This window comes from Periophthalmus magnuspinnatus, chromosome 11 (genome assembly GCF_009829125.3).
Source record: "Periophthalmus magnuspinnatus isolate fPerMag1 chromosome 11, fPerMag1.2.pri, whole genome shotgun sequence".
NCBI classification, from domain to species: Eukaryota; Metazoa; Chordata; class Actinopteri; order Gobiiformes; family Gobiidae; genus Periophthalmus; species Periophthalmus magnuspinnatus.
Genome location: NC_047136.2, coordinates 26703383 through 26722855, shown reverse-complemented (window position 1 = coordinate 26722855; position 19473 = coordinate 26703383). Strand labels below are relative to the sequence as shown.

Here is a 19473-nt window from a genome sequence, read left to right as displayed (position 1 = left end):
TGAAGAACAAATTCAAGCACTGAAATTAGTGGGTCTAAACTGGGTTAAACTGGGTTAAGATTTTGTGTTACAGTTATGTAAGACAAAATCTACCAAAATAATAGCTGTCACTTTGATTATTTTAAGCATTCCACTCAATAAACTAACAACTAAATCCTTTCATTCCCGTTGATCTGACTCGTATCTTGGGTCTCACTTTAGACATTTAACTAAAACAAAATCCAAATTCTAGATGCACTAGAATTCTAAAAAAGATTCACTGATTTTTCTTCTTTGTAAAATAAATGCAACTAACTTTTTTTTTTACTTGAAGCTACAAACTTTCCAAAGATTCTTGATGATTCTAGTGCTGGTGTAACACTGCAGGGAGCGCTAGTCAGGTATTGCACCTTAGGAGACAAGTTAAACAGTTGGGATTGAATAGAAACAAGCCAAAGTCAGCCATAAGACAGTAGAAAGTTTACGATTATAAGAAAAGGTCGACAACAGGTCAAAACAGGACATTGATATTCCGTGTATGGGATTGGATGGCTGTCTGAGTTCATTGTTTACCTTTGTGAGAGAGGATATATCCCATTTTGTCAGTTGGAAATGTAAGAGTAAATGTCACAGGATGGCTGACAGTTGCAGGAGAAACTTTCTGGAAAGGTCACGGATTGGGAAAGACACAACCGGCGATGCAGTCAGTTGTGATCCAATGGTATCTGGGGGTAACTGGGACAACAACTATGTAACTACACAGCTGAAAACTGTTTGAAGACACTTGATCGGATTGAGATATATATTCAAAATGACCATTGTCCATAGCATATTCCTAGAACAAGTTAACAGAACTATTCAGTGTTTCAATAATGTGTAAAGAAGGCCTGTGAAGTATTGGTTATGGTTAATGGTATAGTGCAAAGTTATCAAAACATAAATTATTTGCTCCTGTGGGAAGACAGCTCAGTAGCTCAGTGGCTCAGTTGGTAGCGCGTTTGTCCGCTGATTCGAAGATATCGTAAACATCATTGGTTGAGCAGTCAGATCCATTGACCCACAGATTGGTGTTGCAATTACAACTCCCACAGATTAAGATGCTGTCTTTGAGTCCTTAGGCAAGAAAAAAGAAAAAATCGGATAATTTGCCTTTTTTTAGGGTGCATTCACACTTGGTTTATCTTGGTTTGATTCTAGTCTGAGCCTATTTTAGTCCTGAATGTAGACTTGGTTTGGTCCTGTTCTAGTCCTCGTTCAGTCCTTATCTGGTCGATGTTTAGTTCCAGATTTAGTCCCAGTTAGTTCTGATGTGCAATGTGTCTGTGTAATCCCTCAGTCATCCATGTCTGATCCATAGTAAAAGCCAAAGTTAAATCTGTTAACTGGACGAAAAGTTGTAGGAGTGAAGGCGCTTCTTCAGTTCAGAACTTGGCTTGGATGAGCAGCGAAACGTCTTCACTCCTACAACGTTTTGTCCAGTTAACAGATTTAACTTTGGCTTTTACTACGTGATGTGCAAGTGTTAACACAGCCTCAACCTCTTATGCATAAAATATAAGCTTAAAGGCATTTTAAAGTATTGAAAAATCCTTAACAGTGGAGAAACTTGGGTACGTTCACCTTTACAACTGGGACTAAACTGGAACTAAACACAGACTTAAACCTGAACTAAACCAGGACGAAAAACACTAGGAACTGGACCAAACAATGTCAATGTCAAGACTCACCTGGGCTTGAACCAGGACCAAAAATCCCCATTGCGTATGAAAATATGAGCCACTTTGTGAGCCTGTACACAACTTTATACAAACTAATATTGCATGTGCTGGTGTCATTCCCTATTGGTACTATCTATTTTTTACATTGCTATTTTGCATTATGATTCCGAAGCGGTCTCTCCATTTTGCCTCGCTCCCCCGATCCCCTCTGGTGGGTTCTTTCTATGTCTTGCATTACCAGCACGCGTGGCCCAGTTGTGCGCGGGACCCACTTTCCGCACATGGCCAGATTTACACTACACGTTCATATGCTAATGAAGCCACGGCCCAGACTGTTCGCTGTAATTACATAGGGGACCGCCGTTCTAATTATGTATTTGCCTAAGAGATGCCTCCACTAGGGGCCACTTTAAATGTGTCTAATGAATTATTGACAGCCTCATAAAAATGTGTAGGTCTTTATAGTGTGGACATTGGCGGGTGCATATTATGGGGCTAAAATGGTACGGTGACTTTGTGAACGGACTTGAGATTATATTTGCGAATGTACTTGAAGAAATTTGCATACAGTTTACATTGCAGTGTTGCTCGAGTTATTTTTTTAATAGAAAGCGACAATAGAGAACAATGTAAAGACAAAGTTTTACATTTTTACCATAGACTGTATATATAAATGGACGTAGCTAACCTGCTAGCCACCGCGTTCGAAATAGGAAGTGATCATGGACGTGCTTCTGGCTCCATTGACTCTGGCTCCAGTTCACTTTAGATTGAAAAGTCACTCCCATTAGCATTAGCGACAGGTTTGATTGACAGCAGTGCTAAGTTAAGGGGCGTTACCTTCATCAGCCTCGCTCTACATTGGCTCTTTGGTTGCTATGATACTTCCATCGGCTTTCCAAATATGGAACTCAGCTCTAAATTCGCCCCATAACTGTTAGCCTCGGTGAGCGTCATTTGGCTGGATCCCATGGGTGACGTTACACTCTCTTAGTCCACTTCTTTGCACAGTCTGTGATTTTTTCAGTCATGCACATCATCAGAAGTAACCTTACAGTCAAAGTAAAAGGAAAAAAGCAGACTAGACTTGACCTTAATGCCTCAAATTCCTCTTCCTGGCCACTGATGTTTTCAATTCCTTTTATAATATTTCATGAAAGTAACACTATCAAGCTCCTACACATGTGGAATAAGAAAAGAAAGCTGTATTTTGGCATGAGTCAGGATCAGTTTGAACTCCAAATCCACAAATAAAAAAAAAAGAAAAGAAAAAATGCCAAAAAAAAAAAAAAAAAAACACACAATTTCAGTCGTACAGAGCTTGTTCAAAATTATAATTTTAATCGATGAGACGAGCAGAGGCCAAAACTACAGCGCGTCAGGTTCACAAAGAGCCCAGACATTTGTGTGCGCTCCAAAAGATTCACTAACACATTCAGTTTGAGTTGGGGCTCATTTTAGTTTGGTGTTTTGGAGAATAATCAGTTGAATTAATAAAAGGTCGAAGAAAAAATGTAAGCACCAAAATCAGTAGGTCTAAACTGGGTCAGCATTTTTTAACTCTATTTTATTTTTGTTGTTGTACCACATTCTGTTACCAAAATATCTTCAGATTATTATGTTAAGCATTCTACTCAATAAACAGACAAATAAAATCCTTTCATTCATTCCTGCTGGTCTTGCTATGAGTAGGCTTGCCTTTACATAGATCTGAGGTGTAACTCACTGTAGACACGCTATGTGAAATGCAACACAATGGGGCTTTAAGAACTACATGCTATTTTGAACATGAATAGGGTTATGCATAATCTGACCTCGTTATATCTCCTAAATAATCACTCAAATTGTGGATACTGTTTTTCGATCAGTCTTTTTGCTTTGTCTCGGACGGTAAGAAGAATAGCAAAGGGCTCTGTGGTTGGATGTATCGCAGTCCGATTGAGAGCGAAGTTTTGTTCTGAAGAGGAAGTGTGATGCGTGGAGGAGGAGACAGAGGAATGATTGGTGCTCTTACCCTGGTCCATACAGATGAGCCCCGCTGTCTGTAACATCTGACCTGCCGCTGAGAACGATGGAAAACACACTCAAGCGCTAGAAATATACACCAGCACACACCAGAACACAAAGAAAAGTATTGTGTAGACGAATACAATTTGAAGTAGAGCTGGGAGTTATTGGGTGTGTAACCAGGTCTTGATATTAAAATCATCCAACTAGAAAAACAGTTTAGGCTAGTAACACTCAGTCCATTTGTTTTATGCAATGTGGGTGTAATTTTTACGAATATTCAAATAAATTCACCAAAACATGTATTAAGTAGTTGTCCAAAAATAACTCATTCAAATTCCCAATTTAAAAGTGCTTTACAATGATGATGATGATGATGATGATGATGATGATGATGATAATAATAATAATAATAAAATATACAATAATTTATATAATAAATACAATAAATAATAAAATAAATATAATAATTGCAATATAATAATAATAATAATAATAATAATAATAATAATAATAATATTAAAATATACAATAATTTATATAATGAATAAAATAAATAATCAAATAAATATAATACATGCAATATAACAACAACAACAACAACAATAACAACAATAACAACAACAACAATAATAATAATAATAATAATAATAATAATAATAATAATAATAATAATCATAATAATAATCATAATAATAATCATAATAATAATCATAATAATAATCATAATAATGGTGATGTGTTTAAAGACATTATGGTTTATTTACAGTATTTTCTATTAAACTAAAATCATTATTTCACATTTTGTTCATTGTTCATATTGTCAAAAAATGCTGAAACTGTTACTAGTAAGTACAGAGAAGTGGGCAGAGATAGGGGGTATGTGAAAACGATTACTGTCTGAGCGTGCAAACCTCAAAAGACAATGCAAGATGATGCAAACATTTAATGACAAACTGTGGAACCAGACACTGCAACATCTCCATGGAGACAAACAGAACAAAAGCTGTAAAAAAAATACATAGCTGACCTTTACTTTTGAATACCCCAACAGACACATTTAGTTCTAAATTGTAATTTAAATAATCAGCTCTAGCTAAAATGTTCATTTTTAGCGTTTTCCATTTGGCTCTGATGGTTACATCATACGCTACAGCTGTGTCTTTCTAGGCCATGTACACAGCAGGAGCAGAGTTAATGCAACAGTGTTTTGAAGAAATTCGGGTTAAAGAAACAAGAATTCAAATCTCTTGCCGTTCTACTTCTGACTAGCCTGGTGTGGAGACGTACTGCACATATTTTTCTATCTTTGATTAGTGGTGTTTTAGAGGAAAGTTAGAGAGCAGATCTTTGGAGAAGCCCACTCATCCAGAAATATATTCATGTTAAAAAGTCATTTGTTTTGCCCCAGTACAGATTCTAAAAGCAGCTCTTAGGGTAATAATGACCGTCTGCTCTCTGCATGTTATTATAAAGCATTTGTTTCCTCCGTGAACCAGGAAGTAAGACTGGTACGCAGTTAGTTTGCTAGTTGTTGTTAGCATTACCGGGATGGAAAGTTGGGAAACCCGCTTATCAACACATCATTGTGAATAATTAAGGTGTCAGGAATCAGAAAAGTGAGGAGTACCATGGAACTCTGCAAACGATTTAAAATGATCTAGTTCTGTTTGTCATGTTTTTCAGACAGTAAAAATAAGTTACACTGTTTTGAACATTTTCCAAGCCATAACTTCAATTATGCTGTATTTATGATGCACTGTGGTGCAGACAGATTTGATTGTATTTGTCTAAAAATCAAAACTAAATCGACCTGCTGGTTTTCATAAATATAGATTTAGATGAGAAGGAAATAACTTCGAGAGGCCCCACTTCAGACGGTAATTACTGTGTGTTAGCCAAATTTCTCAGAAAGAAATTATTATTTCAAAAGTAAAAAATGATTTACTTTTCAAACATATGGCAAAATCATGGGCTTTTCTGCAATCAGTTGGTTAGGAAACTGTACCCTGTTACCTATTTTATTTTCCAGAGGTGGGGACTTGCAAGTCGCAACTTGAACTCAAGTCAGATTTGAGCCACTGTTTTGAGAACTTGAGACTTGACTTGATAAAATGGAATAAGACTTGGGCTTCGACTTGAATTTCAAGGCCAATGACTCGAGACTTACTTACTCGGGAGCGCTGTGACATGAGACGAGTTGATGCAAAAACAACAACAAAAAACCAAACTTTTCTGTGCCAAAAAAAAAAGGAAGAAAGTGGAACATGTCCCTCCAACTTCTCTCTTTATTACTGAGGATATAACAATAACTTAAATACTGTGAGATTGTATTGTGAAATGTTACATTATTAATAGATTGCATTGTTTCGTTGCAGCAACAGCTAAAAACAGGGAACTACATAGACCATGATCCTTTGCTTCTTATGAGTGCTGACTACATGGCGAAAGAGTTGTAGAGTTGTAACTCTCAAATTAAATCTTAATTCTTAGGACTATGACAGTAATGTTTCACACTAAGGTCTTTTCAAGGCTTTTAAAAAGGAAAAAGTAGCATGGCATTTGGATAGTGCTTCATCCCTGTTTGTTACCATGACGTTTTAAAAGTAGTGCAATTTAGTTTAATTCAATTGGAAAAATATGAGCTGAAAGAAACTGAGACTTACTTGGGACTTGCAAAAGAACGACTTGGTCCTACCTCTGCGATTTCCTCCACAAATACTGTAAAGCATATACAGAACTAAATATGTTCTCCTTCTAAACAGATTGTATTGATTAAAGGAATGTGGACCAGATGATAAAAAAGGACAGTAAAGAAATCCTCTTTAACAAGTTTAAGTCAAATACAAACCTCATGTGTGCGTAGCCTGAAATCAGATTCACAATTTATTTCTTCAGAAGAATCTCTTGGGGACGCTCTGACTGGCCTTATTGGATTTCTGTTATTACAAATCTATATTAATGACATTTTTATGAACGGAAGTTTCCTCTGTTGCTATACAACTCTACAATTATGTTGAAATTCCGGTAGCACTTTAAAAAAGGGTCCACGATTTACTAGGTACTTACTTAACTGGTAATTATGGTAGTACTTACAGTGATCGTTCCTGTGGTACTTGCGGTGGTACTTTGGCTGGTAATTATACTGATACTTACTAGTACTTCATATGTCTAATGATAGCATATTCTTTAATATTGTGTATTACATCTTTTTTTCTAACTGCAATAACACACTAAACCACATCACTACACCCCTCAGTAGATACTGTTGTAACTAACACTATAATTCACTTAATACGACATATTACTGTAAGTATCAGTACTAGTACCAATAACTATTAGTGTAAGTATCACTTCTTGTACCACTATAAGTACCGCTATAAGTACCACAAAGTACTATTAGTTATACTGTATAAATCTCAGCCAAAGTACCGGTAAATATCAGTATAATTATCAGCAAAAGTACCACCTCACGGAACTACCCCAGTAACTACCAATGTAACTACCACCATAATTACCAGTCAAGTATCTGCTAACTACCACTGGACCCTATTTTAAAGTGCTACTGAAATTCCAAAGTATATATTATCTTTGTCTATAGTTTGAATATCTTCCATTGTTCAGACTCATGTGTAGTGCAGTCCTAACATTCTCATGACTCACTGCAATGAGTTTATAAGAGACACAGATTTCAGAGAGTGAAGTTTTGCCGTCATCCTACGGTAAAGCTAACGACAACAAGGATACCAGCCACACACTTCCTGGTTCTTAGTTGATCAAATGCTTTATAATTGAGTTTGAGTTTATAAATGAGGGTAAAGAGAGTGTATTTGTGTGAATCTGTTGAAAGTAATTGGTTGGAAATCTTTCAGCTGGTTGAAATTATCCTTGGGTAAACAGATGAAGGTTTTGAAAGTATCATTTTTGGCAACTTAAAACAAAGAATCTAAAAAAAAAAATTACCTATGTATTTTCATCTACTTATGTAATGTTATTGGAAATGACCTGATTTGTTCAACTTTTCCATTCTGAAAAGTTCCCTCACCATGAAACTTGTCTAACTTGGCGGTGTCATTTTACTGGGCGCTCTTAGTCCCAAAAGTGATTGTGGCTGTGTGTGCGGACAGGTGCCTAGCTCCATGAAGAATGGACACTGGTTCATCTGTGGCCTGTTTGATTTCCTGAGCCGTGTCCGTCCAGATTTACGGCCTTAAACTCATTCATCAAACGCTAACAAATAAAAACAACCATTGCCGGCGAGCCCTCATTCATACTTGTCATGTGCTGTTTTCTCATAACGTTTTTTTTTTTTTTTTGGTTTATGTTTTTATCTATGCTGCAATGTTTCGCTAACTCTTTATAATACCCACACCCAATGACTACAACTAGCATGCTGACTGTGCACTTCTGGCAATAAAACACTGTATAATTTGATGCCTATACACAGCTGACCTATTTGAGCTGCTTAATAAATCTGCACTGGAGCAATTCATAGACAAACAGACTGATCCAGACTTAGTAAATACTTAATAAACTCCAAATCCTTCAGTTAAACTCGCTAAAACTTAAATAATTTGTTTGTCAGTTAAGTCTTTGTTTGTGCTAATTAAGGCTAATTAAGTGTAGTTATTATCAAGTCTTACAAATGCTTTTTCCTCATTAAAAAGTTGTGTTTTGTTTCATTATTGACATTTAGAGTGTGTAATTTGACCATCTCCTTCTGTTCCATCTTTTTACATCATTCACTGGAAATGTTCCTCTGTGTTTTTAAAGTGTACACCCTATTTACAGATGTCTAAGTTTGATGCTAGCAGCCACTGTTTTGCTCTAAGTAACTGGTTGCTCTGGTGAAAGCTCTGCCACCTGCTCGTCTCCATGGAGATCTCATTGCTTTACGTAGAATGTCCCACAGCATGCAGTAAAGCTATCGTGCATGTACTTATTTATAACATATCATTACTTTATTACTGCTAAAAGAAATCTTGGAAAAACTTACTTTCTAACTAACTGTGTACAGGGTCGCCTCTCCACAGATCTAACCTGTCACTTGCTCTGGTCACGTTACCTGCTTGTCTCCATAGAAATTTGTTTAAGAGGACAGTGGAATTTTCTAGGCAAAGCAATAACATCTACGTGGAGACCAGGAGTTGGCAGACCCTCCAACAGAAAAGTTACATAGTTAGGCTTTAAATTGCTTCACTTTATCCACTTGTTGTCTGTAGATGTAGATGGTACTACTAGATCTGTCACGATAACAAATTTCGAAGTAGTCAATATCGTGACAGGTCTAGTTGTACCATCTACATTTACCGACAACAAGTGGATAAAGTGAAGTAATTTAAAGCCTAAATATGTAACTTTTCTGTTGGAGGATCTGCAAACTGCTGGTCTCCATGGAGATGAAAATTCCACTTTCTGCTATTAAACAACAGGCACAACTGGTGTATGAATGCAACCTGGACTAGTCTTTCACATTTTTTTTTCTTCATACACATGATTTAAAGTTTTATAAAGTTAAACCTGTGAAGTGTGAATATCAGTGCTTAGAGATGATTTCCTGGTTGGCATCTTTTGCACCAGTCGCAAGATTAATTGAGCGAAGTTTCTCATGAGAGCGAAAAAAAAAAAAATGTCCTCCAAGTGTTCAGCCTCTCAGACAGTGAGTAATCAGCGCTGTGATGAGTGGAGAGGCTAACTGTAACATGTGTTCACAAGATGCTAATAAAATGATGTAAGAGTGGAGCCTTGCCATATAAACTGGACGCTGTGTTTATCTGGTCAGTATAATTCTATTTATTGTTACTTTGAACCAGACATGCCACGATGGTGTTGCAATCATTGGCAGTGTTTACATGCACACAAAAATCGAATATGATCTGATTTCTGAACCTGAAAGTGCAGATATTACACTTTTATGGGGTTTTAACTACTCACACATAACACATTTAGAACACCATGTTATCTTTTATGGTTTTTAGTGTCAGTTTTGACCATAAACTGTATGTTCCATGTATGTTCCAGGTAGGACATGAACCTGGGCGCACTTCTGGCTCCATTCACTCTGGCTCTTGTTCACTTTACATTGGAAAATTATTGCCCCTCTTTCCGTAACTGCTGATGTCAGACTTGTAATTTTTGGCTTAAAATGTTCATATTAACCCGCTCTACATGATCCTGGTATTTTTATTTCACAGTTGTGTCCTTAACTCAACATATTAACATTAATAACAGACAAATTTAGCTCCTTAACTGCTAGCCTCGACGAGCTTCATTTGAATCCGAACGCTATGGGTGACGTCACATTCACTTAGTCTGCGGTATCACGTTACAATCAGCGTGCGTTTTGCTATTGAAACTGCACATCACACCAGGTTTGTGTAGTTGTAGTGTATTGTTTTGTATCACATTTTTGTATATTTATGTAAAATTGTCGCGTGGGAGCATGGGTGACGTAGGGTTCTGAGCTTTGGATAGGATTGCACTGCTAACCGTATTCAGACATACATGGATGACATATAAAACTCCTTGAAGCATGTTTTTGATGAGGCAACAATGTTAAAAGGTCCAAAAACTTGCCTTTCTTTAAGATTATTTAAATAACATCCAAATGCCATTCTTCTCTTTCCAGATCAGCTACCAGAGCATAGAGTCATCTGATCCCGGTATCAACGTCCCGGGACCTCGCCGCACAGTGTCCAAGCTGCGCAATGAGACGTACCACATGTTCTCCGGCCTGCACCCGGGGACCACCTACCTGGTGTCTGTGAGGGCCAGGACCACCAAAGGCTTCGGACAGACCGCCCTCACCGAGATCACCACCAATATCTCGGGTAAGCTCTTCATGACCCACTGCATTCGAGATCCAGTCCAGAAAAATATGGTTTTCTATTTGTGGCAAGTCCAAAACCAAACCTGTTCATACAACTGTCTCAAACGAATGTAAGTTCAGATATCCTCGCGAATTGTTTGAAACTTATAGTGCTTTCTCGAGCTTCTGTCCTCGGAGCAGAGAGACAAGGGCAGACGGAGGAAAAGTGGGTGTGGGAGCCCTGACAGTAACATGAGTAATGAGTTGCTTATAATATTACATCTACAATGCACCAGAATATAGGGAATTGCACGACCTTTGTCCAAAATTTGTTGAAGGAGAAAATCCAACAGATTTTTTTAACTTTGGATGGAGGTTGGGGGCATGGATGCACCACTGAGAATTTCCGCTTAGGGCACCCGAATGCTTAGCAGAGGCCTTGAACATAGGATGAGAAACTAACGGAAAGGAAAAGAACAAGTAGAGGAGATTATATTTTAGGATGGAGGTGTGGGTAATAATTGGATGCTCTTCATGAAGCCGCAGGTACGTCTTTCTTATCTTATCTGTCCCACAAGCAGATTTATCCTTACTCCTGTGCTTCAGTTTGGGCTTTTAGATTTCTGCAACGATGTAACATAACAAAGTACAAGTAGTAAAGTACTGTATGTAAGTAAACATTTTCAGTATCCATTCTTTTGTTAAGTACATTTTACAGTGGGTACTTTTTTACCTTTTTTCACTACTTTTGAGAGTAGTATCTGTACTTTCTACTTCACTACATTATTCAACAGGACTGAAAAGTGAAAGCATTTGTAATTACTGTTTCAGACCTGCAGAAAAGGCTGAGGGTTTATTTTCATCAACTTCATAATTGGAGCAAACAAAAATAAAAAAAAACAGCCAGAAAAAAATAAATAAATAAATAAAATAAAAATTATTCAGTTGTTTCTGTTGAACCAAATTAAGCACAAATCTTTAGCAAAATCACTACATTTGAAGCTTTATTAAAGATCTCAAAATCTGTGAGAAATACCACTATTTTTTATCTTTAAGTACATTTTTAAACGGGTAATTTTATATTTTTAGTTAAGTCGATTTTTTCATGTACTACTTTTACTTAAGTAATTTTTTGCTCCAGTATCTGTACTTTTACTTAAGTGACAAAAGTAACTACTTCTTTCACCACTGGATTTCTGTCGACGGATTTGAACTCCTAGAAATGAAAAAGATACAAAATGATTTTGTTGATTAAATTGTTCATTCATTATAGGAACAATAATAATGTCTTACACTTGTAATGCACTTTACAGGCTTGTCAAAGCCTCTCAAAGCTCTACACTACAGTCATTATTCATTCATTTCCACACTTGGTGATGGTAAGCTACTACTGTAGCCACAGCTGCCCTGGGGCAGACTGACGGAAGCAAGGCTGCCAATCTGTGCCATCGGCCCCTCCGACTACCACCTATCATTCGCACACACACCACTGTCATACTAGGCAATGTGGGTGAAGTGTCTTGCCTAAGGACACAACGACAGAACTTTGTCCGAGCGCGACTTGATCCTCCGACCTTCGGGTTGGGACCAACACTCTAACCACTGAGCCCCAACAAAAAAACAAAAATGATTGAAGTTTAAAATGTCAGAACACAGAACAGGCCATTATGTACTTGTGTATTGCACGTAGTAGTTGTAATAGTAGTTAATACATCTGATGAATTTATTTATTTTTTTCAATAATAATTTCTGTCTGTTTAATCCCTCAGTTGTCCAGGTATGATCCATAGTAAAAGAAAAAAAAATGACAGAAAGTTGTAGGAGAGAACAGGAATGGAGGCCTTAGACATCATCTATCTCCTATTTATAACTCCATCATGAGACCCAAATCAAAACAAAGAGAACAATAGGGCTAGCCAGTATGTTAACCCATTAGGGGCCTGAATGATTATCCTTAGTGTAGCTTATTAGAAATAGTTTCTTTTGAGTTTCAATGTAGTTAGCTCCTCCTTTCAGACAGATCTAAGGCAGTGTCCACCAGAAATCTGACCAGAACTGAAGAATGACGAGTAGCAAAAAGTCTTTACTCCTACAACTTTTTTCCCAGTTAAATGTTCTTTTACTAATAACCACTTATTTATTCCTACTGCATAAAACCATAACTGTAAGAGTCTGCAACTGCTCACTACACATGTCTAGACACACTCTCCCTCCCGTCCCATGCCACACATACCCCCATACCCCTAATCCCACTGCCCATTACAACACATTTACCTCTCAAACTACATTTTTCATTGTACCCAGTTAGGATTTTACAACCCCATTAAGATACAAGATTATTGCACTGCCCTCCTCGCCCTGAAACGAGCTTCTATGGCCTCAGATTATCACAGCAAATGATCCTAATAAATGAGAATTGCCTATATTTTTCAGTCATTGTGCCAAACCCCTGATTTTGCACAAAAGAGCTGTTCTGATCTCCATTCTAATCAATTTAAAAAAAAACTCCACAAAGCCTGCCCTGTATTTTGCTTCCATTGTAAGAGCAGTTGATTCGATTATACATATACTTATAGCTTGGAAGGCGTTCGATTGTGGGTTTTTTTTTTTTTTTTTTTAAGAATAAGTGCCATGTGAATTTTAGCCTTGTTCTGCTCAAGCACTTTAAGAAGAAAATGGCTGTAATGGATCTTTTTAGGGCTTTTAATCATTGCATTGGTTAGTCGGCCAAAATAATAATTGAATATTTAATCAGCCTTTATATAAATACATTGTTTATTAGTGGGCTTTTTTTTTTGTTTTTTTTTCTGCATAAAAAGTTTAGCATGAAGTCCCATGCAGTTATAATGTTGAGTTTGATCGACTAAGAATTTACAACGATCGACCAAGAATTATTTCATTTGTTTGTGTATTTCCTCTGTCTTTTCGTGTGCGTCTGAAATAAAGAAAATAAAAAATAAGCTAACCCATTAGGAAGGGATGGAAAGAGCTCAGAAAATTTGTACTGAAGTAAAAGTACAGTTACTAAATGTTATGTAAATGTACTCCATTAGCTGTACAAGTACGGCTGCCAAATGCAAGAAAATTGGGGCGATAGAAGTGCTCTACTCAATCACTCCCACGATTTTAAATATAACCAATTATAATTAGGCTACATGCTGGAATGATACTCAGTTACAAGTACGTGTTTTAAAAATCCACTCAAAAAGCAATTATGGTAACGTGAGAGTTTGTAATTAGCTACTTTTCACCTGATTTTAGCTCGCCCTCGATAGCGTAGGTTTCACACACAAACAAACTGAGCGGCGGTCTGGTGATTTTGTATAAAGCTCTATTTGTTTACATGTTTACAGCCAAGTACCATAAAAAAATCGAATATTGTGCTGTCCACATCTTTTGCTAATAACTACTGCGTGACTACTTATACTTTAACGTCCTCTGGAGTCGTTCTTCTCTCTTGATGTACTCCTTTTGGGTACTTCCATAATCTATATTCCTGTTGCGGCTCTTTGTCCAAGTGGCTGTCTGCAGGCACTTAGATAATTGTGTTTACGCTGATGAAATGTCTCTTGCCATTGTGTTTTTTTTATGAATGAAGCAAGCGTAGATGCGACCTGCTTGTGTTCTGTTCATACCCCTCTATTCAGCATGTTACTTTCTATTTTTTTATATTTTTTTCTATGCTTTTTAATCTATGAAATTACAAATTACGCCCACTGCCTAATGGAACAGCCACACATCTCATTGCACTTCCTGATGTATACAGCATAGTACTCAGCATTGACCTGATTATCTACATAACTTGGATACATATGTCCTCACGTCAATGTACTGGCTGTGACTAATAACTGTGAGTATTATACTGCGGCCTATTCAAACAAGCACACATCCAGGAACCAGAACCGTTTTGTAACAGGCAACTGGGTGAATTTGCACGATCAATTCGGGCCACAGTGGCTCAGTTGGTAGAGCGTTCATCCACTGATCCGAAGGTTGATGTTTTGAATCCCACTCTTGACAGAAAACATCAGCTCTTTCAGATTAATGCTGTTGTTGTGTCCTTGGGCAAGACACTTAACCCCCTTTGTCCCCAGTGTCTGTGTGCACCGGTGTACGAATGTGTGAGTGACTTCAAAGTAGAAAAGGTCTTTTTTTTTGTTGGGATTTGTTGACAATATTGCATTTTAGGTTGTATGTAAAGATGTGCTGTGTAACTTTTGTTGGTGGAAACCCCTGCATCTGCTAGTTTCCATGGATATTTTATTTGTTTTGCCTGGAATGTTCCACAGTATGGCATTTCATGTATCTATTTTCATGAAAACAGATGCGTGAAGTTACAGAGTTATTGAGTTTAATTCCAAACTGTAGAACATTCCAGGAAAAGCCATAGGGTGGATCCACCATTAGAAAAGTAACAAAGTACACCTTTAAATACAGTTTTTTTTTGGAGGGGTTTGTTGTTTTTTGGTACATTTATATTTGTTTCTATTTTTTGTCTGTTCTTGACTTAAGTGGCCACAGCAAATCATTTTTATAATGTCGTTCAGATGGTTTCTAAGTCGGATTCTTACAGTCCGCTATATTGAAGGTCAGCTTTGAACTGTTGACCCTGTGGTTTGTGGGTGAGCGCTTAAACTGTAGCATCACTGTCACCATGGAAACACACACCTTTGGCTTTTAACCTGTTAAATTTTCCTTGCGTTATCTCCAGTCATAATGATTAACAAGCAAAAAGAATTTCATATTGTCATTGTTTCATATTGTCGCTATTTGATTATTTCTGTGTATAGAACTTTTCCAAATCGTTGATAAGAGGCAAAACTAAGCAGAACGGGTGATATTTTGCCGCATATGTGCATCATATCTGCCTGTATACCAGACATATTGAAGTTTGTTAGCTCAAGTTGAAAACAGATGAGGGTTGCGTGCTTCCTTTTTTAAATAAGACAAAATGCTTCTCAGTTAACGTTAGCGCACTGGCGGTGAAACCTCTGTGCTTACTTCTTCTGCAGAGGCTTTTGCATAACACTTTTTCTGCTGACACTCGTGCAAACATTTACCATCTGCCGGAGCGCACCTGATTTATTCAAGTTAAAATCCTCAGCCCGAGATGTCACTATGGATCATGTACAGTATATTTTATCTGTGTTTCAGGATTCTTCTTTTTTACAAAAGGAACATATGCCCTTGCAGATATGTGGTGTGTTTCAAGTTTTGCTCAGAAAATGTTTAGATCCTTCTTGTATTTTGTGTCAACATAATTCTTAAAATATATCTGACACATTTATCAATCATCCTGGCAGTTTATACTTTCTTTTAAATAGTAACATGCTTTAATTTTAATTGCATATAAACTGGATAGGCCTATAGTAATGTTTGTGTCAGTCACCAAACATGTCAGACATATTAGTGTTGTCACAAATAATACAATTCGAACTTCATTTCCAAACATGGGACAGAGGTGAGTAGAGTAGCCAAAAAATTCTACTCAAGAAAGAATATAGTTACTTCAAAGTTGTTATTCAAATAGAAGTATTAAGTGGTTTTATAATTTTTTTATAGTGATAGGCGATACTGTGATTTGTGTTTCGATCTGATAGCTCAGTTGGAGTGTCCAAAGGTTGGCAGTTTGATTCTAGCTCCCACAGATGAATACTGTTGTTGTGTCCTTGAGCAGGACAGTTGCTGCCTTGCCCTCAGTGTCTGTGTACAGTGGTGTGTGAATGTGTGTGTGAGTGCTCTTTGAGTGCATGGAAAAGCACTATCTAAAATGTGACTGTTATACCAAATATGACAATATTGGTCCGATATCATGAATGTGTTTTTTTTATTAAAATAAAAAAAAAAATTTATTTGACAATGGGACATAAAGGAGACAGATGTTGTCTTTAGATTTTTATCATTATTCTTCACCCATTGCTTTATATTCAGTCGTCCATTTACTTCCATCCATCTTATTCCGGGTCGCAGGGGCAGCAGTCTGAACACGGGCTCCCTGATTTCCCGCACCCCAGACTCTTCCTCCTGCTCCTCTGGTGGGACCCCAAGGCATTCCCAGGCCAGCCAAGTGACAGCCCCTCCAGTGTGTCCTGGGTCTTCCCCTGGGCCTCCTCCTTGTGGGACGTGCCCGGAACACCTCTCCAAGGAGGTGTCCAGGATGCATCCAGCACAGATTCCTGAGCCACCTCAGCTGGCTCCTCTCGACATGAAGGAGCAGCGGCTCTACTCTGAGCTCCTCACCTGTCTCTAAGGGTGTGCCCAGCCACCCTGTATATCAGAGATCTTGTCCTTTTGGTCATTACATAAAGCTCATGACCATAGGTGAGGGCAGGAACAGAGATTGACCGGTAAATCGAGAGCTTTCCTTTCGACTCATCTCATTCTTCATCACAACAGACCAATACAGTGACCACATCACTGCAGACGCTGCACCGATCCACCTGTCATTCTCACGCTCCATCCTTCCCTCACTCATGAACTCATCCATTTACTTGTTTTATAATATTTCTGATAGCACTCAAACCAAATCCGCTCATTGACATTGTTCAGTCAAAAATACAAACTTTTTAAATTCTAATAATAAAAACCCACTACCAACCCCAACGCCCTCACAAAACCCCGCTGTTTATCTCCTCAGCACTTTCAAGCAGCGACTTGCGAGCTAATTTTTACAAGGCTCCGATAATGACTGTGCCTCGCCAACTGTTCGCCCCCTTATCTCTGTTAGCAGGGCAGCCCATTTGCTTGACTACATCGTGCCGCTAATTCACTCCCTGTAGCAGCACGAGATGGGAGACACTCAACCCTATTGTCCCCGGAGCTTTGGCGAGGGCCCGTGCTCCTTTTGAGATTCGTCCTAATTATATTATAAGGGTCTTGTTTTCACTGCTGTTTCCTGAGTCGTCATCAGTCAATGGCAGCGTGTGGGAGGCCCTCGTGCACCAGGGAGTACAGTACAGAATGCATTAATATAACAAGGTTTCTTTTCATGTTAAAGGGGGCGTGGACCGAAATATCTGAGAGCAAAAATAAAGATAGGATACGCTTTTGAACTGTAATGTTTGATCTGGAGTGTGGCATGTATGGACCCATACAAAGGAGGTAGCAGTAATATATGTAACTGCACTTGTATTATTTTAGATGTCCTGTAATATGCAGTGCTGGAAGAAGTACTCAATGCTGTTACTTAAGTAAAAGTACAGATAACGAAGCAAAAAACTGCTCAAGTAAAAGTATCACATGAAAAATTCTACTTAAGTAAAAGTATTAAAGTAACTGTTTGGAAATATAGTTCATATTTTGTGCAGATTTGGAGATCTAATGAAGCTATTTGTTTGCTCAAATTGTGTTTTGTCATCAGTAATTCCCCATAATTGGCCAGTCTAAACTTTAAAATACTTTGTTCAACACTGTGACATCACTAGGTGCTCCTTTGTGTTTTGCATAGAGTTAATTTAGATAGTGGCTTTTCATTTCATATTAAGGGAGTGGACTGAAAAATCTGAGATAGGGAAGGTTTTTGAACTGCAATGTTTGATCTGGAAGAGTAGAGTAGGGACGGTATAGACCCGTGCAAAGGAGTTAGCAGATATATGTAGCTAGTGATGAACTCTTTTATTTTAAACGTCTGGTGTTATGCTAAACTGACCTTCTGGACTTTTGTTATAATGTTGTTTCCTTGTCAAAATTATACCTGTGTGTTTTGTTTCAAGTAATTCTGCATATTTGAGCAGTCATGCTAAAAAATGCTAAAAAAAATACTGCGTTCAACTCTGTGACATCTTGAATGTTTTTAAAGTCTGTTCACCTTCATTGTAACGATCACATTTCTGTCACTAAAACTGATTTGAAACTGGCTGCTATTGTATTTAGCCCAATTTAAAACAAAAGCCACATCCTTTTCTAAAAAAGAAAAATGTAATTAAAGCTACACTAGGTAACTTTTCTGGAGGAGTGCCTGCAATCTGCTTGTTTTTTTTATGTTTTTTCATGTGAGCAGGGCCATCTCTCCACAGATCTAACCTGTACCTTGACCTTTGGCATCACCTGTCACCCTGGAGATGGTTAAGTTTAATGTTATTCTGTGGAACATTCCAGGCAGGGCAATAATATCTCCATGGAGACAAGCAGGTGGCAGAACTTCCATCAGAAAACTTGCATAGTGCAGATTTAAGTAGATTTGCGTTTAATGATTTTAAACTAGATGTTGAGCCAAGATTGTAGCTTAAATTAAAAAATAATTTTGTAGTAAATCAAGTAATTAAACACAGCCACGTCCCTTTTAAGACAAACTTTGTGACAGTTTTAATTAGTGGATCTCTAAAAATAGGCAACAGTTGCTCTTTTAAGATGGAAAACTGGCAGTGAACCAAAGCAATCTTCTTCCTGTTCTTTTTATCACTGCATTATACGACTGAAGCGTCAGCCTAGAGCACGGTTACTTCCTCTTATTTGTATTCCTGTTTGTAGCACCTACGTTTTAAAAGGTCACTTTAAAATCCACTACTTTTTTACTTTGTTTACTGCAGTATACAGTACAATATATTTTTACTATGTGGTATATATTTCAACCAGGGGAGACCCAGAAGATGTATTGGCAAATGAATGATCTTTGACACTTGGAATTAGAGACTTCTCCACAACAAAAGATGGAGAGGCTGAGGTGGCTGATGGTTTTGCTGCTGCATTCAGGATGGGGTAGAGGAGGACATATAGCTGATAGGGCAGAATGAAGGAGCGGAGAGAAAATGTTTCAATTACAAAATGTGCAAACATGCCTGGTCTCTATCTTCTTGTCTATTATTGCATTGCGTGGGATTTTCCACAGTATAGCATTAAACATAGCTTTCTGCATTTATTTAAGAACAGCAGTGCCCACACTATGGATCAGCGCCCTCTGCCTGTCAGATCCTCTCAGTCTGTAGCAGAGTTTAAGACCAGACTAAACCCCCCTCTTCTCCC

At 37.7% G+C, this 19473-nt stretch overlaps 1 protein-coding gene across 6 annotated transcripts in view; it reads left to right on the top strand.

Annotated features, from left to right (window-relative positions):
- LOC117378592 (receptor-type tyrosine-protein phosphatase U-like) overlaps positions 1-19473 on the top strand; it is a 406105-nt gene that overhangs the window by 278938 nt on the left and 107694 nt on the right. For all 6 annotated transcript variants that reach the window (XM_055225577.1, XM_033975221.2, XM_055225579.1 and 3 more), the window contains exon 10: positions 10333-10534. In XM_055225577.1, the coding sequence (XP_055081552.1) occupies positions 10333-10534 (202 nt within the window). The remainder of the gene's footprint in view (positions 1-10332; positions 10535-19473) is intronic.